Raw genomic sequence first — 22,562 nt, forward strand, 5'->3', positions numbered from 1 at the left:
TAATAATAATAATAATAATAATAATAATAATAATAATAATAATAATAATAATACTAAAAATTATTATTATTATTATTATTATAATAATAATAATAAAGGGTATATTGTAATGTTAGTACCTCATGTCATGGTTGCAATTAATTAAGTAATATACATATATGAATGTACTTTGATATGATTTAATTAACATAATTTGGATCTTCTTTTTTACTAACTTTGTTTGTGTGATTTAACTTTAATTTCCTAACTTGGAAGCTATTATGTTATTATCAATGTGCTGTATGTTACCAAATTTGTCAAAGAAAAAAGTACAAAAGAGAAAGTTAGAGTTAATAGAGACCCACAGTCATGTCATATCCCACGTGGGTGCATAACATGCACATGGTCACGAGACATTCTTGTCTAAATCACAACCTTCATCAACTAACCATTTTTTTTTTTTATAAGCTGACTCAACAAAATCTCATCAAGCCGTTTTACTCAAGCTTTAAGCTATTTGGCTTGTTTTCAACTTCATATATACACACCAATGTGCTTTTTTGTTATATAGTACCACAGATTCTTGTTTAATTAGGATCGGTCTAATATATTTAATGGTTTAAAGTAAATTTGGTAGTAAAATTTTTTAAACAAAAAATAACACTAGACTTGTAAAAAATAAAAAATAATCAAATTTTGTTGTATATAAGTTAAAATTTGAGTTAAAACATATATGAGGTATTTATTGTGACCAATTGAGCTATGTGAACATCTATGTAATTAATTTGTCATATTATATTTATAATTAAATTAAATTTCTTATGTTTTTTACCTTAATTTTTGGAGGTGAATGTTTATCCAACTTTCTATTTTTTTTAGCTTTTTCTCATATTTTAATTTCGGATAATGTAAATACACTCTCAGATAATGTAAATACAATTATGGTTGTAGAGTCCAAATTATTAATATGATTTTGACCACTCATTTTCTAGTGAGAAATATAGTCAACTATAATTTGATTAATATAGAGAGTTAATAGTTAGTTAAGCATCACATCCTTACCAGAACACCTACCCTACCCTCAAAGAAACGACACAAAATGTAAAGTGGATGGATTCCTTATGGCACTGCTCATTGCTTCCATGTAGGGTACCTTTTTCTTAAATGGAATTTTAGTGTTAAATTAGTTCCAATATCATTCTTCTTTTGCAATGATATATATAAATAAAATAAATAATAACGTGCCAAGAAAAGAAGTCTACTCTCACTATAGTTTCCATATTGTTTCATCACTTATCTTCAACTCTAGAGACTTAAAGTAGTGGGAGTCTTGTCTATCAATGTATATTAGTGGTATTCATAAAATAAATTGTAAATTGCGTCCGGTTTCAAATGTCATCGATTGATAATGAAGGAAATATTAAATATAAAAAAAAATTATTTATATATTTAATATTTTACAATTTTTTTGTTGAAATGTAATATCAAATATTAGATATAAAAAAGTAATTCAAATATGTCATTTTAATAATTTCATTATATTTTGTTACCAACTCGAAAAAAAATAAATATACTGCAAAATAGGAGGAGAAATGTTAACAAATAATCATAGAGTTGTTAAAATACCATGTTATTTTCTTCAAAACATATATCTATTCTATTAACTTCAATGTATTTTTCTCTCAATATTTTATTAATATAATATAATTTTATTTATTTATTTGTTAAAAAAAAACCAAACACATAGTAACATTCCTAAAAAAACATTTTCGTATATCAGTTAGCATTTAGGAATAATGAAAATTTGTTTTTTGTTTAAAAAAAAAACCAAGTTATCCTCTAAATATTAAAATCATAATTATTTTAAAGTAGTTACTAAAATGATAATTATTTTAAAATATAGAGAATAGTATTTATTAATCATTATTAATTTCAACCACTTTTACCAATCTTTTTGATGATTGATGTGACTTTAATTGAATTGTCTCATTTCAATGCAAAATTTGTAAGAGTAAATATAACTAATGTATATATATGGTGTAATTAATTTAAGGAAATATTGAATAAAAATTTTAATTATACCTTTATTTTGTAAAATAACTAAATTTTTAAATAAGTGTTTAATTCTCCAATGTTATAAGCAGGAATTATCACTAATACTACTCAATTCATTCTAAAATAAGTGTAGATTATTATTACTTCCATCCTTTTAAGTACATTATTGGTAGTTCTTTTTCTTACTTGATAGTTATATATATAAGTTACAATATATAAAATTATCAACAATACTATATTTGATCTTTTTTAAATATAATATTAAATTTTGATAGCGCACACACCAATTGAATTAACCGTGACCTAATTAATACATGGACTAACATATGATATATGTTAGTACAAATTAGTTTTAGTAGTAGTATAGATAAGTGCAGTGGAATAGAAAGTTTCGTTGGTTTTCCGAGGTAAAGTAACAAATCGTTGCAAACTCTCTCTCATAAATCTTTGTCAAACGTGCTTCCTTGCTTTCTCTTCTTCAAAGGTTCTCTCGATCCCTCTTTTCTATTTTAGATCATAGATTTCACCCTTCCATTCTGTTTTTTTTTTGAAATTAACCTCTACAATTTCTTTGATCTTATCTTCATAATAATATTTTCTGATCTGATTTTTTTTTTGCCACAGGTTTACGCAACAGGATCTTAACTTTAGCAGAGGCTGTGTTTTTCCACCTCCCTCTTACTAGGTATATCTTGAATGTCAAGGTTTGATTGGTATCTCCTACCCTACATTGTTTCTGTTTTTCAACCTTGATGCATTGGATTAATCGCTAGGGTCAGATTTTGATTAGTTTTTACTTTATTTGTGAGATGTTTTAATTAATACTAGTAGTATAAGTTTACTTACATTAAATGTTTGTAATCTTATAGGTGTTTTATGGGTAACTTAAATGTGTGAGCTTTTGAAAATTTGAGATGCTTAAGCTAATGAATGAGGAAGTGGTTCCTTGATATATCCAAGGCAAATTTATTGTTGATCTTTGTTTGGTTTAAATGGGGTTATTCTGTTGTTACTATGTGTTTAGGGGAAAATGGCAATAACATCAAATATTTATTCAAGACCAAGCCTTTAACTCATTATCAAAACTAAAGGGTTTAACTAGAACCAAACCACAAGTTGGATAATTTCTTGTGTCATTTATCTATGTTATACCTTTTGAGCTATGGATTTTATTATGTCGATTTCTAATTTAGTTGCTTGGTTCTCTTATGCTTAGAGCTGGGTTTGAATTAAATCAGAATAGGCAAATCTAGGTCCTTTTCAACCTTCTATATCTGGTTATGTTATTATAGACAGTTTCTGACTTTCTGTTCTCTTTCTTGTCAAATTAAATTTGCATTCTGGGAGGATTAGATATACATTCCAAAACAGTTTAAATTTTGGCAATTTTTGCTCTGTTATGTGAAACCTTGTTTGAGTTTGTGCTAGCTTTTTAGATTGTTGCCAAGTTTGCAACCCAATTTGTAAGGACCAAAATAAGTTTCCTAACCTATGTCTTAAACTATCCATCCACCTTCTGTAGAGGTTGTGAATGTTGTGATGCTGAATGTTATTACTACCACGTGATTCATGTGACACATATCTTGATTAAAAACAAAATCATATGCAATCCATACAGATCGAATCATGAATCTCTTTTGGACCTGAATTGCAAGATGAATCCCAATTCGCATGAATCATGAATATTGCTGAATTGCAACATGCAAGTTACATTGTGGGTGCGGCCCCAAAAAAGACCAAGCTGCATGATCTGGTTTCTAAAAGGCCCACTAGGGTTATTTTGCAAATTTCCAATTTTAATGGGACATAATCAGCCAAAATCAAACGTTCAAATAACTTAATTCAGGTTCACAAACGAACAGCTGCAGCATAGTCATTGGTCCTCATTCCCTCCAGTGCTTCGGATTGTTACTTCTCTATTATTTTATGTTTCTGTTCCCCTTGTCTTATTTGAAGACAGTACTCCTCCATCTTTGGTCCCACTTGCTGTCTCTTCCCATTTGTTGCTTTGTTGTGTTACTGCTACTCTCTCTTCGATTTATGACTTGGACCTTGAATTACTTTGAAATCCATATATGATCATCTTATAATTTTTTTTATGTTGGTTGTTTTTACCTCAAACACCATCTTTTAGTTGACCGTATATTTATGATTCATAATAAGATTTGAATCACAAGTTAGAAAATAGGTCTTCTGATTCACGATTTGAATCTTGATTCGATTACCTCGGTTGTGCCTATTTCTTATTTAATGAATGGACACAAGAAGAAATGCATAGCCCAATATATGGTCTCAAGAAACAGGACAACATGAAAGTTCTCTTCATGTCTTGAATTTATTATGCTTTTGCCTGATCAATAATTTCATTAGGCTTGTTTTATAACAATATTTAGGTTTTTTTTTTTGTTATTTCTTTTATCAGTTTTTTCTAGGAAAACCAAATGCATCGTGGTAAATTTTCACTTACACCCAAGAATCAAGTCAAGGACCTAGCAGCCTCAAGTTTTCCCAATAATCAACACAGAAGTCTTCCGGAACCAATATATGTTTCTTCGTCTTCAGATGATGAAAGTATCCAGTCTAATGATGATGCATCTAAGCAATTTGTCCTTTATGACGATGTGACAAATGGAGGCAACCCAATTGAACTTACCCCTGATCCTCTTCGATGTAAACCTCCGGTGCGCCCACGAAACAAACCTTCACCTTCAAGTTCATCTTCTAGAGTTTTGCCAGCAGTTGGTGCTTTCACTGTTCAATGTGCTTCCTGTTTTAAATGGAGGCTGATTCCAACAAAGGAAAAATATGAAGAAATACGTGAATATATCCTTCAACATCCTTTTGTTTGTCAAAAAGCTCGTGAGTGGCGACCTGATGTATCTTGTGATGATCCAGAGGATATTTCTCAGGATGGCAGTAGGATTTGGGCTATTGATAAGCCAAACATTGCACAGCCTCCAGATGGATGGCAGCGGTTGCTACGAATCAGAAGTGAAGGAAGCAGCAAATTTGCAGATACGTATGGATTCATTATTGGTCATTTTTTTATCTGTTATTATTATAGAAATAGCCTTATACAGTGATACGATACCACTGCTCCCCATTCTTTACGAATTTTTTGGGTTAGAAAGTCTACACTCATGGAAGTTCTAATTTGTTTGTCATCATTTTGACAGTGTTCTGATTTTTTAATTTTTCAGATACTATGTTGCACCATCAGGCAAGAGATTGCGCTCAATGGTAGAGGTCCAGAAGTATGTTCCTGCTGCTTCTGTTTTACTATCTCTGAAATGTGACCTTGAAAGTTAGCTTGTCTTAATTGAATTATTGTCATCATTATTAAAAATTGTCTTTGATCGTTCTTATATTTTGTTCTTGGTGCTTGTATCTTTAGGTTCTTGATGGATCATCCACAGTACATGACAGATGGTGTGACTCTTTCACGGTTCTCATTTCAAATACCTAAGCCATTGCAAGAAAACTATGTGAGGAAGCGCCCTTCTAGATCTGTCGAACCTGAGCAAGGTACATAACTTTTTTAACAAAATCATACGTAAGGGTTCAAAAGCATTAAATTTTTATGGTGGTAAAGTGAAATTTGTCTATTACTTTATATATCTTTATCACCGTTGCATGTTTAGTACCATCCATTTTATGTTATTTTTTACTTCATCTTTAATCCCTAAAAGTGTTATATTTTGTGATTCGTCGTGTATTTTTTCCAATGGTAAGTATGATTTTTACACGGCTAAGCTAATGACATAAATTCTCATATGGCATATAATGAATCAAATAGTAAATGTTAATCTAGCATGGTAGCACCCTCTTTTTGAATGAAATGTTGGTACTGAGGATTTTTGTGCCATGTTATCATGGTGATATGTGTGATGCAGTGTGTTCTCCAGCTTGGGTAGGTCCAGAAGACAGTACTAATTCGAATGAGAGAAGACTGGGGCTTCCTGATCCATGCAATGATTCTGACCCTGTCAGCCGTCCTGCAAAGAAGCAAGCAACTCAGAGTTCCCTCCATAAAGATGCAGTCTAGTAAGAAGAAATATCGTTTAACGTTAAAACAAAAGGACCTAATCAAAACACGTTACCCCCTTTTTTTGCGTTGCTTTTGGGTGTAAGATTGCATCTTCCTCTGTAATTTGTCTTACAAATAGAGAAATCTGTCATCTTTTGGATTAGTAAACCGAGTGTTGAAAATGAACTGCTTCTTGAGATGAAAGGTATATAGCTTGGCATGTATTTTGAGGTATGATCTGAGCATGCCAAAAAAAGTGTGGAAAACAATGTGTAGAATATGTAAGTTTGGGTTAAAAAGTATTTGATATTAATCATACACTCATGGCCCAGTTGTCCTAGTCTTTTGAGTTCGCTAGACGTGGTTAACTGAGAACATCAATATCTTGGTATTCCTAGTAAAAAATTATTTTGCATCAGTTAAACTGCGTTATAGACTTATAGTTTATAGGATTATTGAATAGTCCTATTCAGTCCAAAGAATATTGTATTCGATTTCTTTAAATTGGGAAAATTTGTCCTTGAACTTGAAACCAGGGAGGGGTATCATGAGCTTGTCCAGTTGCCTATTTTTATGGTCAAATTGTGTAGTAGGAATTAGGACTGCGTTCAAAGATTGTAATTTGGTTTTGATATGTGAAAGTCATTTCGCAATGCAAATAAAAAAATTGAAACATCCTTTGATATTTATGTCAACACATGGCTATTAATTTGTATATGAACAAAGAAAAAATCAAGCGAAGCCCAAGAGAGATCTTCTGCACTTCAAGTTGTGGAGTTGGAATTTGGATTCATTTACAAACAAAATTCATAACACTAGTATTCATATTGAAAATTTTGATATACATTCAATTCAAGGGTTACAAATCTTGGCTGGATACTTGAATTCTTCAAAGATGCATGAATATGCATACATGATAGGTAACCTTAAACTTGACTTGTATGTGGCTGCCTCATTTGATGTTGTCAAACCAACAAAAGGAAAACATTAAATTGAACTATATAAGCACTCTGCCCGTTATAGTCTCCCCAGCGATGACGTGCTTGATCGGCTTTCATATCCCCCAGAGGTGCCAGACAAAGAATTGGATTCACTCATATTGTCCTACAACAAAGCAAAACATATATATAATTCAATATTGATTTGATATTGTCAATGTGATATTATTATCTCTATATATAAAAGGAAGCATTAATAATGAATGAATGACTCACTTGATTTGAGGAAGCTGTGGAATTGATGAAATAGTTACCGCTACCTCTGGGATTAAATGCTGCACCACCACCTCTATACATCATCATAGGCATATTTTCATCAGCAAATATTCTGAGTTTGTTGAGCTCAGGCAACACAACTTTACCAAGATCGGGTCTATCTTTTCTCCTCATTTCAGCACACTGAAGAGAAAGTTTAGCGAAATGCAAGGCGTGTTCAATAGGCCAATCTTGTACAGCAGGATCAAGCATCTCAGCAAAAGTTCCCTTCTCAATAGATCTTCCAACATGATGAGTCAAACCCATTGGTGGCTTGGCTGTTACCAATTGTAAAAGCATGATTCCAAGTGAGTAAATATCAGATTTGATGCCAAGCATACCAGTTTGCTGGTACTCAGGATCAATGTAACAGAAAGTTCCTGCAGTTGATGTCATGCGGTACTGAGTAACAGTGTCTTGAACAGAAGGAGGAACAAGCCTTGCCAAACCAACATCACCTATCTTGCTCACATAGTTTCGGTCGAGCAAAATGTTTCCAGGCTTTAAGTCACGATGTACGATTGGTTCTGGCTTAGCCTGGTGAAGGAAAAGGAGTCCGGTGGCTATCTCAGCAGCAATTTGAAATCTCAACTGCCAAGGAAGAGGTGGTGACTTACCTCTCCTGAAAAGACAATCATCCAAACTTCCATTAGCCATGTATTCATACACTATGCAACCAAATTCTGGACATGCTCCTAAAAGAAGCACCATGTTTGGATGCCTAATACAACTCAACACTTCAACTTCCTGGTTAAATTGTGCCCTTCCTTGAGCAGCATCTGATTTCAACACTTTAATAGCAACCTGTGTATGATCAAGTTCACACTTGAAAACAGGACCATACCCTCCTTCACCAATCTTGAGTGTGTCTGAAAACCGTTTTGTCGCGTCTTCAATTTCCTCAATGCTGTATCTTCTGTACCTTGCAGTGGTGCCGTGTGAATGAAAAGAATCTTCTGATTTCTTCCTCTGATTTGCTTCTATTTCGCTTTTTCTTTCGACATTCATTCTTTTTTGCGCTTCCAGCACTGCAATTCTCTGAGATGCTTCAGCTGCCTTGAGTGCAGCTTTACACTTTTCTTGTTCCATCTCTACCATAGCCATTGCTGCTCCTTCACCTTCTCTTGCTTCTTCTAACTTCTTTTCTTCTTCTGATTTCCAACGTTGAAGTTCAATTGCCTTCTGTTTTGCTGTGAGAGCTTCCTTGCAAGCTGAACTGTACATTTCCATTGTCTGTTTCAGTTCAAGCTTCAGCCTCCTCATCTCTGCTTCCACTTCATCCTATATCATATGTAAACACGAATTACTTACTTATGATGATTGATGATTTTGAGGATCATATATATGTAATAAAAATGCAGCATGAGAGGTGAGTGATTTATATATAGATATACCGAGGCGTCAGATAACCGTAATGAAGAAGAGGCGTTAGCACTGCCTTGGGAGCTGAATGAATAATTATCCAAAGGAGAGGACAAGTCAATTGATTTTTGTCCACCTCCACCAGAAAAGGATGAAGCAAAGCTGCTTTTTGCATCAAAATCAGAGCCAAATGATAGCCTACTGGGAATTCCACTACTACTATTGTCAAGATCATCAACATTATACAATGAAGGGAATATTCGATCAATACTTGGCCTTCCACTGCTGACAAATGATATATCTGAATCAGGGATTGATGACTCATATGCTTTGTGTCCTCTCCTATTGAACGGTGATCTGAATATACATATAATAATGAATTAGTGTTAATATTTATGACTAACATGAATGATGTATGAAGTAATTGTGATTACTTACATCATTTCTTGTTCATCATCCAACCCCTGCTGCCGGAAACCACCATATGCTGCATGCCTCTCTGATGTAGCTGAATTATTTTGATCCATCATATTCATAGAATTAAACTACTAGTGTTTTGATATATAATATAAAGTTTAGCAAAATTAAATGAAGGGAGTGATGAACATACGTCGTGGCGGGTAGTTACGTGTGATTTGCGGGTCAGAGAATCTATCAGGACTACGAGTTGGCATTAATGGATTTGAATGTTGTTGTTGTGGTAATTGGTAAGAACCAGCATGAGGCGGTGATGGCGATGGCGATGGTGCTGCTGATTTTGGAACTGGAGCAGTTGCAGATCTTACACTTGAGATTTTTCCTTTAGAAATTATATATACTGTGCAGAATGGTGGTGCAGATTTTGAGACAGAAGTTGGAACATCTGTTGTCCTAAATCTTCTGCCATAAATATTTGTTCATCATGAAACAAATCATATTATTATTATAAGTATTAATGTAATTAAGTATCTATCCTTAATGAATGAATATTATTTACATACCTAACAATGCCACCCCTTGTTGATGCCCCAAGTACAAGAAGCTCGATAGCATGAGATGAAATGCATTCTGTTAATGCCTTTGATATATCCATCTCTTCCAACAACACTTCTTTGCATTGTATCTGTTGAATTGCATTGGACACCAAATCATAATTTTCAATTCTTATTTGAATGAATGAATGAATGAATGAATGAATGAAAATAAAGAATGTGCTTACATTTTTTCTATTGCAGAAAACACGAAATGAATCAAAAAGATCTTTGGATTCGCCATCAATGACGGTTTCGTTGCCATCCCCATAGTTACCCGCTGCATGATTGATAAATTGAATAAATGAATAATATGAATTGGTAACAATAATGAAATGGTTGAAGGAATGAAATAGAAATAGAAATTACATGGTACGGAAGCATTAGATGTTCTTAGTTTAACATGAATAAGATAAAGGCATTGATCTTTGGGAAGAAGATTTTCAACGGCCCATTTGGCAGCGTGTTGGCTTGTTTTATTATTCTCAATAGCCACAGCCACAACACGTCCTGCACCCAGTTTCTTCTCTGAACCAATATTCGACCGAGACATTTTCTCTCAGTCGAATCTTTCACCCTTTCTTCTCCCCAAATTCAATTTTACAAAACAAGTTAAGAGAACTTAAGTAACCCCCATCAATTATAAATATTATATATCATCAACGAGGTGTTCCAGCGTCACTTCTTTAAGTGTTGTTTGTTGCAGCTTCTAAATTTAGTTAATATTAATATTCTACGTGTATGCTCCACCACGTACATTTCATTTTCGGTGTCTACAATTCCATTTTCATTATCACCATAATGCTAAACAATTCGTTGTCAAAATTTTCTCATTTTTAGTTTTTAATCTAATTTTAATTAATACCATATTGCACGTATCACAATTCAAATATACTAATGGTTAATCAAAATTATTTGCTATTTTTTTTCTCCATTTCATTTATCATCTTTAAACTTATTTTATAACGGATGGAGTAATATTTATAACTACGTGTATGTGTCAAATATTATTTTATCTCTATTTAAATTTTTATTTTTTACACAAAATAAATTTATTTAAATATAATTTTATTAAGAGAAAACTTCTATCTAAATAATACATTCTACAAAATAAAATATAAGAAAAAACCATAACGTATGTATGTAAAGAAAGTATTTAATTAACTAGTTAAGCCATTAGTAAATATATCTTCTATAAATACAATATGTTACAAAAAATTATCACTTTTCTTAATATATATTAATAATGTGAAGAATCCACCAACTATATCAATAATTAATCAAATTTTAAACACATCTTTCTTTAATACCAATATATTATCACTCCAAGAAAAATAACATAAATAATTATCTCTAATCATTGATAAAATTAATTATGTTTGGTACTTGACCAGAGAAAGATAACGTCATAATTATTTTAAGTAATTTATCTTTTTATAGTTCTTACATAATCCTCTAAATGGTGATTATTGCTTGTGCAATTTGAGAAAAATCAAGAATAGTAGAATGAAAAATAAAATGTGGCCACCAAAATCCTTACCACTTATTAATAGTTTTGTTTAATTAGGCAGCCCTTATTAATAGTTATAGATTTGAGCACTAGTCCGTTTTTCTCAATGGACAGAGTTGTGTGCTTATAGAACTTACAAAATTTTAGAACTAGTAAGTACTCTTAAAGAGAGATAGAAATGACAATTGCAAAGCAAATAAAAATGGTATATTGATTCAATTCCTCAAGTACATCTCATCTCATGATGATTGACATTAAGCTCTTGTTCTTTCCCCTCACAATAACCTCACCTCATTCATTCATTCATTACACTATATAATGAAAACATTGAAATCCAGTAATGTAACAGACAGAGATGCATGAAGCATTGCTTTCCATTATTCATGCCATGGCATATGTTTTTTTTATGTGGATCAAGAAGTATCCAATCCAAGTTATGTTTATGGATGGAAACCTTCATTCATTCAACCAATATTCATTCATCAACAAACTCACTTCTTCCCACCATGCATGACAAACAAATCTTTTCAAAGCTCATGATCACTTCAACATGTAATTAAGCTTCTTCACCAGCATGATCAATTGAATAGAAATCATCTTCATTATTAATATTAATATGATCTCTTTCTTTTACCTCTTGAATTCTTTCTACAGCTTCTTGCAAATCAAATCTCTTGTCCACATCCATATCACAACAAACCAATGCAATCTTCAAAAGCTTAACAATCTCCCTTTCACTGTTTCTATCTAACTCCATGTCTTTATCAAACACCTCACTGCTCCACTCTTCAGGAACAATAGAATCAACCCAATTGGCCAAACTCAACTCACTTCCTTTAATCTGTTGTACAAAATTAGTAGGGAACTTTCCAGTTACTATTTCCAAAATCAGTATTCCAAGACTCCACACATCAGTCTTCTTAGTGATCCTGCCTTGCTGCAAATACTCAGGGGATTTGTATATAGCAATGATTTCAGGAGCAATATCTTGGTTTATCACAGGTACTAATCCATAGTCAGCGAGGACAGGCTCCAATGACTCACTTAGAAGAACATTTGAGGACTTAAGATGACCATGAGGCGCAATCATCATCGGCATCTCTTTGTAAAGATATTCAATACCATTTGCTACACCTTTCACTATCTTCAACCTTGTTGGCCAATCAAGGCTTGTCTCTCCTATACCTTGGTATCCTGTACAAATTAAATGTAACCATATTAACTATATAATCTTGTCCATGATATATATGTTAAATCACTCTCAATATGTATGTATCTATGATGCATGCATGATGCAAAACAGAAGCTCTAAAAGCATGCAGTTGGGTGTAAAATCAATCATATGTGGGGCTTTAAGACAAATTTTTTAACAATCTGATGGGTATGATTGATTCACGGTATAAAAAGTCATTATACTAAGACAATGATGTTCTTATACTTACCGTGAAGGCGAACGGCCAAGCTGCCATTGGGAACAAAGTCAGTAATCAAGAGCTTTTCATCTCTTTTGTAGTAGTAAGATAAGAGAGGAAGGATATTTGGATGATTCAACCTTCCTAGTCTACGCATGTGTTCTCTAAACTCTTCCCTACCAACATTGTTCATCTGTTTGAATCTTTTGACAACAACAGTGGGGCCAGTCAAGAGAACAGCCTTATAAGATGAACTATGACAACCACTTCCCAATATCTCAGCAGAGGCTTTCAACAGATCTTGCAAATCAAACTGACCTGATGCTTCTTCTCTCACAAAGGACAACCTCATGTTGTCTCCTTTTCTATTACTGTGGTTGGTGCTTTCTCGTGATCTTATCGAACCTTGATCATCTGAATTGTTATTTAACGATGATGATCCTCCTTTCTTTTGAATGTTACTATCCCTGCTGTTGCTGCTGCCAACACCAACTCCTCCTCCTCCTCCTACTAATTCTCCTTGTTTAGATTTTTTTCTTCTTTTAATAAGGAGAAATAATATTACTGCTACAATCACAAGCAGTGCAAGACAAGCAAGAACCACAGCCACAACACCACTCGTATTTAATGATGATGATTTCTTTTTGGACGAGGGACATGCACCTAAAGGGGCTCCACATAGCTTTTCATTACCTGCGCTGACCCTCATTTCGTATCAATTAATTGCATTATATTTACTGCTAAACTATCTTTTACACTTGTACTAAACTAGTTTAGACAAACATCTTTATTAAATATTTATAGCATAAGTGCTTATGAATAAGTTATTCCTATAACAGTAAATAAAATAAAAAAGTCAAACTATTTTGATATAAAGTACAAGCTGTTTTCATAAACTATTGGAAAAAACTTATAGAAATAAGCTAAAAACAATTCCTGAATATGTCATAACTTGTTTCTCTCCCAACTAGTCATACAAATGTTTATATCAGTACTAATTTAATTAATTATATTCTAATTCCCTCTTTCTCTTTTTCTAAATTATAATTTAGTCTCTACATTGACGAATTACGCGCTTAACATAGGAATCTTACAGGCATCATATATGATGTTAAGACTCTAGAAATAATCATTCTAAATCAAGAGCTTATTCATCCGTCAGATAAAACTAAAACATGCACAGAATTTATCAATTATTGTGCTATTAAAAGTAAATATTTTTCTACCATATAAAACAAACTCTTAGTGTGTTACCCGAAAAAGATGAAGCTGGGATATTGTTAAGAGTAGAAGGTATTTGACCCTCCAATTGATTATTAGCTACACTGAATGATTTAAACTTTTGTTGAAATTGAGGAATAGGACCACTGAATCTGTTACCATCCAACCTCAAAGAAATCAGCCTTGGCAAAGAAGCAAGAGAAGTTGGAATAGGACCACTCAACTGATTATTGGACAGATATATTTTCTTCAACCATTGCATCCCTTGAAACGCTTCGGCCGGAACCTCGCCGGAGAATTTATTATTGGATAAGTAAACCGTTTTAAGACCAGGAAGTTTGTTTAATTCTGGCCATGTTGTATCAAAATTGTTGTTCATGAAACTAATGGTTCTGATATAAGGTAAATGTTTAATGGAATCGACGTCAATGGTTCCTTTAAGGTTCATGTTTTCGAGTTTGAATCCCCAAACATGTCCTTTGTAACAGAGAACACCTGACCAATTTGAATTATCAGCATTACATGGAGGGAGGGATGTGTTCCATGAAGAAAATGCTTCGTTGGTGATTTGGAAAGAGTTTTTTAATTTGAGGAGGGAATCTATGTCTGAAATAGAAGATGCAATGTTGATGATGAGAATAAAAGAAAAGAAGAAGAAGAAGAAGAAGAATGGTGTTAAAGAAGTGGTGAAGAGTAGTGGTGTGGCTGCCATATGCATATAGTAAGAGAGGTAGGTTTAGATGGTAGGAAATATTGCATGCATTTTGAGATGGAGGAGAAAGGAAGAAAGCTAATGATAGCAAATAGAATACACGTGTACACGACATAGGTTGGTTGGTTAGTTAAGGTTGTTTGTTTGGTTCTTTCATTCACAAACAGAGATCCATAGAGAGAGGGGTCCAGCTTAATTCATCAGCTGACCGAGTCACTCCTTTTTAAATATTTAATTATTTATATTTATTTCTTTTGTGTTTCATGAAAGAGAGAATATGCATGTCTCTGTCTTCCTCATCACTAAGCAGAAATGCACGCCCAGCCTTACAATACCACACACTACATTATCTATCTCACAATATCATTTCAATACAATATTTATTAGTATTTTTTTCCTAATTAATACTATTTACATAACTCATTACTTAATAATACTTGATAATGTTAATTTTGTAAATATATCGCAAGTATCTTTCTTTCATATATAATTTTTCCTTAGTAAATGAATTGTCGGTGTAGTAGTAAAAAATTGACTCTATAATCTCGAGGAACAAGATCTCAACCTCATAAAAATCAGTTGTAATACATAATGAACAAATGTGATCCTCATTGTTTTACATATGAGCAAATGGTTAGTCCAATTTCCTTTATGACATGAGTCACCAAACATTGGTTTATTGGTTTGTTATATGATAACTCGACTCCATTAACTCAATTTTTTATTTTTTTCATATCTAAAATAGGTTGATATTTCTGTTTTGATATAACTCCACATCTAAGTTTAAAAAATAGGGTAAATTCAGCGCCAACCAATGAAATTAGAGAAATAAATTAACGAAACAGCTAAAAAGTTGCTATATATGGATACAATTTTGTGCAAAACAAAAAATTATTATTGGCTACAGTAGTCGGTTATTTCAGTTAGCCCCCCTTACTTGTTGTGTATGGCAAAACTACCCCAAACCAAAGTATAAGGTTTACAACAATTCACAAAGCAGCCTTCTATGTGCGCCATGATATAGTAAAAGGATCACGATTCCTAAATCCCAAAAACCACAACCATTTTCTTTAGGAGTTTCTCCCTAGTCTGCTTCTTAGCTTACAATGAACAATCGTGAGTTACTTACTTCATATATAGAACACGGTTGTAGATAACATAATAATAATAACGTAAAAAGCTCAAACTTAAACCATGCTAAAATCAAAAGTTCAGAACACTACATTTCTATGCATAGCAAAATATTTTATTCTTAAAACAATTTGTCAAGCGTATTTGTGATATCTATGCTACAATTTATTTTTAAGACAGAACACTAATCTTGAGCATTCCTTGTACAGACAATAGCATAATGAATTTATCATGTGCAACTTTTCACACGAATTCAAGGTACATAAATATCAAGGCTTTGTTGATCCGCTTAAGCAAGTGCCTCCTTAAACAATACATATTGCTTTTCCGGAACTAGAATGATAGTCAAGATGGTATTCTGAGGATTACTTATGACAGACTCCTGAAGGTCATGCTTGATCAACAATTCCATCACTGACCTTGACGTGTTGCAGCAGAGAGTGGTTCAACAGCCGCCAAAGGATTAACTTGATATGAAAATGCAAGCTGCCACAAATCGACCAAAGCCCTCTTTGCTGCAATCAATTGTCTTCTTACAATCCTAAACCATGAATAGTGACTATTCAGAAAAACATAACCCTTTGAAGGAGATAGAGCAAATCTTGTTGAACTTGTTTTTGATCTTACAATTACAAATCAAATTGACCAATTCAACAAGTTTTCGTTACAGTAAAGAAAGCGCAGTGAGAAAAGTATTACTCTATTATACATTATAACATGCCTCCCAACAAGAACAACTCACAAGCTCCCATTCACAATCTAGCAGTCTATTAGTCCTACGTATGTGCTAAAACACTACTCAAGTTTAACTTCACGCTAATAGCCCCTTATTGTTCATAAAAATTATGCATAAATTAATCAAGCTATTGATATAGATTAAATAAGGATAAGTTCAATATAAGATAGTAGTCCACTAGCCTTCAATAAATACTAAAAAAATTTATAGTTTTTCATAAAAGAACAGCTATCCGCAAAACAGTGAAAAGATAAAGATTAATTTAAACAAAGCTACTTTTGATACACAACTCTATAGTGAGAGGATATGGACATTGGATAATAGATAATAGATGTATAAGAGACACGTTCTACTGGAGAGCCAAGAATTCAAGTCATTTACCTTTTCAAAGTAGCCTGCTTTCTTCTGAAAACATAACAGATGAACAGGATCAAACAACCTAGCATAATCTTCCCACTAGATACGACGAATTTAGCATTACCAAACTTCAAATTAACAGAACGGAAACACCAGAAACATGTGTCTATTTGTTCAGAAAGTTTTGACACACCATCTTTGAACCTAAACATTTTATAGTCGGCATGTTTGCCTTTCAAGGCTTCAGGCGATCCTTCACGCTCATGTGGTTCTTTCAACAAATAAGTTGCATTGTTATTAGTAGGTGATTGCAGAGAGGAAACTTGAGACAAATTGGTACTTTTAAGAGAATGCATAGAGTGTAACCTTCGCAGAAGTCCCTACCAATACAGTGACAAAGCAATATTTAGTAAGTGAATGGGAAACCCGCATCTTAGGACAAACATTCTGATATTTACAAAAAGCAGAATTTTTCAACTTTCAAAACTACTTGTGTTGTTATTTGCCGTGTGTTCAATGTGCTAGGATCAAGTTTTAATTATGAAAATAATAAATAATAACCACTCTAGACAATCAAATAATCACACTTATAGACTTTTTATAAAGTGCATGTCAGCTGGCAAATTGAGCATTTCTAATCAGGCAAAACCTACCATAACTCGTTTCCCAATTCCGGTTGAAAATGTCTGATAAAAAAAGCTTTAATCTTGTCTGTAGAATAACTTACAAACTTAGCTACAGAGACAGAGAGCACCCTTACCTGTCGATTTTCCTCAGCCAATGGAGCATTCTCAACCCAGGAAATTGCAAGATCTACATCTTCTAGAATCGTTGCAAGAAGTGTGACGGCATATACCTCAACAACTTCCAAATATTCATCAATTCCAAGAATAAAGTGCCTTTCCAATCGACTTCCATGCTCTACATTTGCTTCTGCAATGAAAGCATCATATTGTCCATCCCCAAGACTCCATCCATCAAGAAACTCCTCGAGAAATTCTCGAACACCCAAAGCAGAACTTTGTTCTATTTGAAAACATGCTCTGAACCAAATAAGAAAAACACAAACATGAATCATATCACATCTTGTCACTTTTCCAATAGGGTATTTGCAGTAGTATCCTTGTAGCAAGGAGTTGCAAGCATACAAATCCTAGGGTCATGCAAGCAAACAAGCACTTAATGCAGGATCGTGAATAAGCTATATGAGGCACGTAAAAAATAGGAAACACCGTTTGTTATCAAGACTAAAATAAAAAATGACAAAAGAAACCGAACAAACATTACATAAGGTGCATGTTAAATGAGTATTAATTGGAAGAGATAAATGAAAGTAAGTAACGAGCATACCCAGTAAGAAGAACTTGAGCGGGAATAGCTTTTAGTGAAACGAAATGGTGTCGGAGTTGATCAAAGATTTCTGAAGTCCTACAGCAGGCCATACATTCATATGATAATTAATGATCTGATATATAATGATAATTAATGAGAAAAATTGAAAAGGGAATTGGAAAGAAAAAGAGTAAGGGAGTTTCCTGCCTGCCAATTTGATTGAACGCCTGAAGGAGGACCATGGAAATTGATTCAAGCATATCTTGAGTTGCAATGTCGTGGTAATCATGGCGCAAGCGTTCCAAAATAGAGGAAGCTAGTGATGCAGCTTGTTCATACATGGAGCAAACAAGGTAGCTACAAAAAGAGATATGAATAACAATACCCTAATAAACAACAATGATTTGAGTTATTAAATCATAAAAAAGAATACCTCTCTGAAACCTCGATTTCTTTCCATATCACTTCTTCGGTTATAATATCCATCTTATCCGTCTCAGCAGGAGGCAGTAGGCAAAATGGTGGGAAAGGGAGAACGATGACGACGACCGACCATCGACGTTATAATCAAAGAGGAGAGAAACTGTTACGGTGTGATTGGTTCAGATGATTATTTATTAAGGACCAACAAACTTGCAAAGAGAGACCTCAAGATATATAATTGTTTTTTATTTATTTTTTTAAATTATGTCATTCTCATTTTTAATTATATTATTAATTTCTATTTTTAAATATGTATTGACAATTTTATTGTTTTCACCTGCGATTTTGTTTTCGAGTAAAAAAATATAACAATGATAAAATATTATTGTTTTGAGAGAAATTAAAAGCTGAAAATCAAATCAAATTTTCTTTTTATATTATTGTTCGCTCATTTTTACCATTCTATCCACTTTTAATTTTTTTCTTTCCTCTTTTTCTATTTACTGTTTTAGTCTTAAAATAAAGAAATTGTTTCTCGTTAAAAAGAACACTAAAACCCTAAACCCTCATACCATCATCCTTCAACACTCTTCCGGCCTCACACCCGCCGCAGCGCCGCCCTAAACTGCGGCTCCATCACTGCGTCTTCATCCCTTAGATTCTCGAGCAGTATGGGTATTTTTGAACCTTACAGAGCTATCGGATGTATCACCAGCACCGTCCCCTTCTCCGTTCAAAGACTCGGCACCGAAACTTTCATCACTGTGAGCGTCGGAAAGGCTTTTCAGATTTTCAACGTAACACTCAACCTCCTCCTTTTTTTCCTTTATTTGATTTGTTATTATTCTTGCTCTGTTCATTTAACTTCCAATTGTTTTCTGCAGTGTGCAAAGCTCACTTTGTCTCTCGTTGGTAATGAACACTCTGCTTTTTATATTTATTAGTATATTTATTTTTAATTTTTTTGAGTTCCACTGAATTTTTCTATTTTCCATTAAGGTCCTCAACTTCCGAAGAAGATTGGTGCTCTTGCTTCCTATCGCGATTATACTTTTGCTGCATACGGAAACACCATTGGTGTTTTCAAGCGTGCGCATCAGGTCCTGTGCATCACGTTCCTATGTTTTTTATTTTTGTTCTTTTTGAAGCTTTTTATTTGGAGAATTTTAACATTTGTTACCTTTTCAGGTTGCAACTTGGACCAGCCATAATGCCAAAGTTAAATTTCTTCTCTTGTTTGGAGAACATATTATCAGTCTTGATGTTGAGGGAAACATGTTCTTGTGGGCGTTCAAGGGAATCGAGGACAACCTTGTTCCGTTTGCCCACATTATGCTAGATCCGAAATTTAGTCCCACTTGTATTATGCATCCAGATACTTACCTTAACAAGGTGAACACATCTTTCTCCATGTCTAAGATTCATAGATATTGTATTGGTTAGACGAAAGATCACTCTTTTCTGATTGACAAACATGTAAACAGGTTCTTATTGGGAGTGAGCAAGGCCTAATGCAGCTTTGGAACATTAGCACAAAGAAAAAAATATTTGAGTTTAAGGGATGGGATTCACCTATCACCTGTTGTGTTTCGTCACCTGCTTTAGATGTTGTTGCAGTTGGCTGTACTGATGGAAGGATTCATGTTCACAACATCCGTTACGACGAAGAATTGGTTTCATTTACACATTCCACACGTGGTTCTGTGACTGCTTTATCTTTCAGCACTGGTAGGACTTGGAAACATTTAAATTCATTACTTTAAAGCACTGGTTGCTATCTTAAAGCAAATTTGGATGAGGTGCAAATTTTAAGTGTTTATGCATTTGATGTCTCCATGTCAAATGAACTGGGTTTATGTTTTCTATTGGAGAAGTTGACAATAATATCAGTCACACTCTTGAAATTCTTATGTTCACCATTAACCCCGAGGTTGACAATTTTCATGTTGATTGAAACTGAACCGTTGACTTTTATCACTAAGAATAGATTACACATCACAAAATTAAAATTGAAGAGTTGTTTCTCTTTGAGTTTTTCTGTGGCATTTATTGGTTTATTTATTTTTCCGGTTTAGATGGACAACCCCTTCTGGCTTCTGGAGGTTCATCTGGTGTTATAAGCATATGGAATCTTGAAAAGAAAAGGCTCCAGTCAGTTGTAAGAGAGGCTCATGATGGTGCAATAACTTCACTACATTTTTTTGCTAATGAGCCAGTGCTAATGAGTGCATCAGCAGACAACTCTATTAAAGTAAGTTTTTTTGAAGAATATGCACACCTGCATGCATGCCCTATGTTTGCACTATATAATTTTCTGGGTGTATTAACTATCGTTTTCTGTTTACTTTTAAGTTTTAATACACAAAAAAGAAAAACAGTTGTTTGTTAATTGAATTGAAGATAACTGATAAGTTTGGATGTCTGCAAAAATCAAAATCATACTGATTACTAACAATATAACATTATTTTCTTTAATGTCAACGTCTTTATCTTACACAGTAAAAATCGAAAGTGGCTATAGTCACATGAGCTGTGTTAGTAGTCTTTACTCTTCACTGAATGGCTGTGGTTATTGGCTTCTGCCATAATGAACTTATATTTTACCAAATAAGATTTTTAAACTTTCATTGTTCTGTCTGTTTTTGCTTGGTGTGAATTTGTGTTTCTAATGTATAGTGCCTGAATATGAAACCTTTGTTTTCTCTCAGATGTGGATTTTTGACACAAGTGATGGTGACCCCCGCCTTCTGCGCTTTCGAAGTGGGCATAGTGCTCCTCCCCTCTGCATAAAGTAATAATTATTTTCCAGGTCGTAGTTTATTAGGAGATATATTTTTGACTAACTTTTGTGTAATGCCAATTATTGTGGAAAGTGGAAACAACTTCTTCTACTCCATGACCTGTTGTTCTTCATTCTCCATTTCTCAACTCTCCTTGGATTAATACTATTTCTGCATAAAGTAATAATTAATCTCCAGGTCTTAGTATATAAGGACACTTTTTTTAACTTTGTTGTGTAATGCTAATTATTATGGAAACCTTATCTACACCATCATCTGTTGTTCATTTCCATTTGTCAACCTTTGTATGGATGAAAGCTCTTTCTGCACTTTTGTATGAAAGGAATGATGTGAGCTATTTAGCGTTCTTTTTGGACTCATCATTGTATGGCATGGTTGTTATAAATTTCATACTTCCAATTTGCCATGCACCATAATGAAAATCACACCTGCAAATTACATGACAGGTTTTATGCCAATGGAAGACATATTCTATCAGCTGGCCAGGATCGAGCCTTTCGCCTTTTCTCTGTTGTACAGGTTAGTTGTAGTTATTTACAGGATACTCACTCTAATCTAAGAAAATTTTGTGGTGTTCAGGTTGGTTGTAATTCATTTTCAGTATGTGTCTCTCTAATTTACGGAAATTATGTACCTGTTCTAGTCATAAACCCCTCGCTCTGGAAATAAAATAATCCCTATTCATTTGTATAAAATTAGCTTCTTCTTTCTTTTGTTTAGTTAACTGATAGTCTAATGCGAAAAGTAATATACGTACAATTTCCAATGTGGGCACACAATTTTCTTTGACTAAGGTCGTTTGGAGACTTGCTTCACACAAGCACTTGTTTGGAGTCCACTGCTGCTCTATTATCCACAGTCAGATATGCAACCAAAGCTAGTCTCTTAGTACTGTGTATTAAAATGATAATATTTGTTATGCAGAATTGATTATAATTTTTAATTATTATAAGTATAGGGATTTAATGAAAATCGTGTTAGTTAGGATACTAATATCTTTCCTTACTTTTAATAATTTTATAATCTTTGGGTTATAAAGATCATTTCTTTTATCAAGACCATTTATTAATTAACCTTTACCTAGAATTTTGTTTATTTAGGATTCAGTATTTTTATAATCTTTGGGTTATAATCATCTAGGTGCCTGTCATGACCATTAAATCAATAACAGAAAGTAACTCAGAGAATGAATAATAAAGGGGCTGTTATTATTATGATCAAATGAAGTGTTTACAGATAGG

At 33.4% G+C, this 22,562-nt stretch overlaps 5 protein-coding genes across 8 annotated transcripts in view; 2 read left to right on the plus strand and 3 right to left on the minus strand.

The window, feature by feature from the left end:
• Positions 1-2,360: 2,360 nt before the first annotated feature.
• Positions 2,361-6,479, plus strand: LOC101511622 (methyl-CpG-binding domain-containing protein 2-like). Of its 3 annotated transcripts, none has more exons than XM_012719346.3 (6): positions 2,361-2,441; positions 2,659-2,719; positions 4,457-5,053; positions 5,235-5,288; positions 5,429-5,559; positions 5,928-6,479. In XM_012719346.3, exons 3-6 carry the CDS (start codon positions 4,476-4,478, stop codon positions 6,077-6,079), a joined length of 915 nt encoding a protein of 304 aa, XP_012574800.1. In that variant the 5' UTR covers positions 2,361-2,441; positions 2,659-2,719; positions 4,457-4,475; the 3' UTR covers positions 6,080-6,479. The 3 variants fall into 3 exon arrangements, with proteins under 3 accessions (XP_012574800.1, XP_004513118.1, XP_004513117.1); XM_004513061.4 differs by having other exon boundaries at positions 2,362-2,518; positions 2,659-2,738; XM_004513060.4 differs by having other exon boundaries at positions 2,362-2,518.
• Positions 6,480-6,793: 314 nt separating this feature from the next.
• LOC101511100 (U-box domain-containing protein 52-like) lies at positions 6,794-10,419 on the minus strand. Of its 2 annotated transcripts, none has more exons than XM_004513059.4 (8): positions 10,056-10,419; positions 9,875-9,966; positions 9,657-9,778; positions 9,287-9,552; positions 9,115-9,184; positions 8,709-9,033; positions 7,276-8,595; positions 6,794-7,165 (listed from the first exon to the last, which is right to left on the minus strand). In XM_004513059.4, the coding sequence occupies exons 1-8, from the start codon at positions 10,237-10,239 to the stop codon at positions 7,079-7,081; spliced, it is 2,466 nt and encodes an 821-aa protein (XP_004513116.1). In that variant the 5' UTR covers positions 10,240-10,419; the 3' UTR covers positions 6,794-7,078. The 2 variants fall into 2 exon arrangements, with proteins under 2 accessions (XP_004513116.1, XP_004513115.1); XM_004513058.4 differs by having other exon boundaries at positions 9,287-9,555.
• A 962-nt stretch (positions 10,420-11,381) lies between these two features.
• Positions 11,382-14,949, minus strand: LOC101512156 (pollen receptor-like kinase 2). The gene is made up of 3 exons (XM_004513062.4): positions 13,863-14,949; positions 12,639-13,301; positions 11,382-12,390 (listed from the first exon to the last, which is right to left on the minus strand). Exons 1-3 carry the CDS (start codon positions 14,545-14,547, stop codon positions 11,753-11,755), a joined length of 1,986 nt encoding a protein of 661 aa, XP_004513119.1. The 5' UTR covers positions 14,548-14,949; the 3' UTR covers positions 11,382-11,752.
• A 790-nt stretch (positions 14,950-15,739) lies between these two features.
• LOC101512484 (protein APEM9) lies at positions 15,740-18,731 on the minus strand. The gene is made up of 6 exons (XM_004513063.4): positions 18,531-18,731; positions 18,305-18,454; positions 18,116-18,193; positions 17,526-17,808; positions 16,790-17,145; positions 15,740-16,213 (listed from the first exon to the last, which is right to left on the minus strand). Exons 1-6 carry the CDS (start codon positions 18,581-18,583, stop codon positions 16,084-16,086), a joined length of 1,050 nt encoding a protein of 349 aa, XP_004513120.1. The 5' UTR covers positions 18,584-18,731; the 3' UTR covers positions 15,740-16,083.
• Positions 18,732-19,027: 296 nt separating this feature from the next.
• LOC101513454 (U3 small nucleolar RNA-associated protein 21 homolog) overlaps positions 19,028-22,562 on the plus strand; it is a 9,816-nt gene continuing 6,281 nt past the window's right edge. Inside the window, exons 1-8 of the mRNA XM_004513066.4 lie at positions 19,028-19,317; positions 19,405-19,432; positions 19,520-19,620; positions 19,709-19,912; positions 20,005-20,248; positions 20,596-20,771; positions 21,229-21,311; positions 21,768-21,840. Of these exons, the coding sequence (XP_004513123.1) occupies positions 19,192-19,317; positions 19,405-19,432; positions 19,520-19,620; positions 19,709-19,912; positions 20,005-20,248; positions 20,596-20,771; positions 21,229-21,311; positions 21,768-21,840 (1,035 nt within the window). The 5' untranslated portion in view covers positions 19,028-19,191. The remainder of the gene's footprint in view (positions 19,318-19,404; positions 19,433-19,519; positions 19,621-19,708; positions 19,913-20,004; positions 20,249-20,595; positions 20,772-21,228; positions 21,312-21,767; positions 21,841-22,562) is intronic.

The sequence above is a fragment of the Cicer arietinum genome, chromosome 8 (assembly GCF_000331145.2).
Source record: "Cicer arietinum cultivar CDC Frontier isolate Library 1 chromosome 8, Cicar.CDCFrontier_v2.0, whole genome shotgun sequence".
Lineage (NCBI taxonomy): Eukaryota > Viridiplantae > Streptophyta > Magnoliopsida > Fabales > Fabaceae > Cicer > Cicer arietinum.

What these genes read in the sequence shown, in the direction of transcription:
- LOC101511622 (XM_012719346.3), top strand. Translation starts at nt 4,476, where the DNA reads ATGCATCGTGGTAAATTTTCACTTACACCCAAGAATCAAGTCAAGGAC. An exon ending in AGCAGCAAATTTGCAGATAC is followed by an intron (nt 5,054 to 5,234) that starts GTATGGATTCAT and finishes TTAATTTTTCAG; the next exon opens with ATACTATGTTGCACCATCAG. An exon ending in ATCTGTCGAACCTGAGCAAG is followed by an intron (nt 5,560 to 5,927) that starts GTACATAACTTT and finishes TGTGTGATGCAG; the next exon opens with TGTGTTCTCCAGCTTGGGTA.
- LOC101511100 (XM_004513058.4), bottom strand. Translation starts at nt 10,239, where the DNA reads ATGTCTCGGTCGAATATTGGTTCAGAGAAGAAACTGGGTGCAGGACGT. An exon ending in TTTTCTGCAATAGAAAAAAT is followed by an intron (nt 9,779 to 9,874) that starts GTAAGCACATTC and finishes GCAATTCAACAG; the next exon opens with ATACAATGCAAAGAAGTGTT. An exon ending in TACGGTTATCTGACGCCTCG is followed by an intron (nt 8,596 to 8,708) that starts GTATATCTATAT and finishes CATATGATATAG; the next exon opens with GATGAAGTGGAAGCAGAGAT.
- LOC101512156 (XM_004513062.4), bottom strand. Translation starts at nt 14,547, where the DNA reads ATGCATATGGCAGCCACACCACTACTCTTCACCACTTCTTTAACACCA. An exon ending in CCCAGCTTCATCTTTTTCGG is followed by an intron (nt 13,302 to 13,862) that starts GTAACACACTAA and finishes GGGTCAGCGCAG; the next exon opens with GTAATGAAAAGCTATGTGGA. An exon ending in CTTGGCCGTTCGCCTTCACG is followed by an intron (nt 12,391 to 12,638) that starts GTAAGTATAAGA and finishes TAATTTGTACAG; the next exon opens with GATACCAAGGTATAGGAGAG.
- LOC101512484 (XM_004513063.4), bottom strand. Translation starts at nt 18,583, where the DNA reads ATGGATATTATAACCGAAGAAGTGATATGGAAAGAAATCGAGGTTTCA. An exon ending in TGGCTGAGGAAAATCGACAG is followed by an intron (nt 17,146 to 17,525) that starts GTAAGGGTGCTC and finishes CTGTATTGGTAG; the next exon opens with GGACTTCTGCGAAGGTTACA. An exon ending in AAGCAGGCTACTTTGAAAAG is followed by an intron (nt 16,214 to 16,789) that starts GTAAATGACTTG and finishes TTCATGGTTTAG; the next exon opens with GATTGTAAGAAGACAATTGA.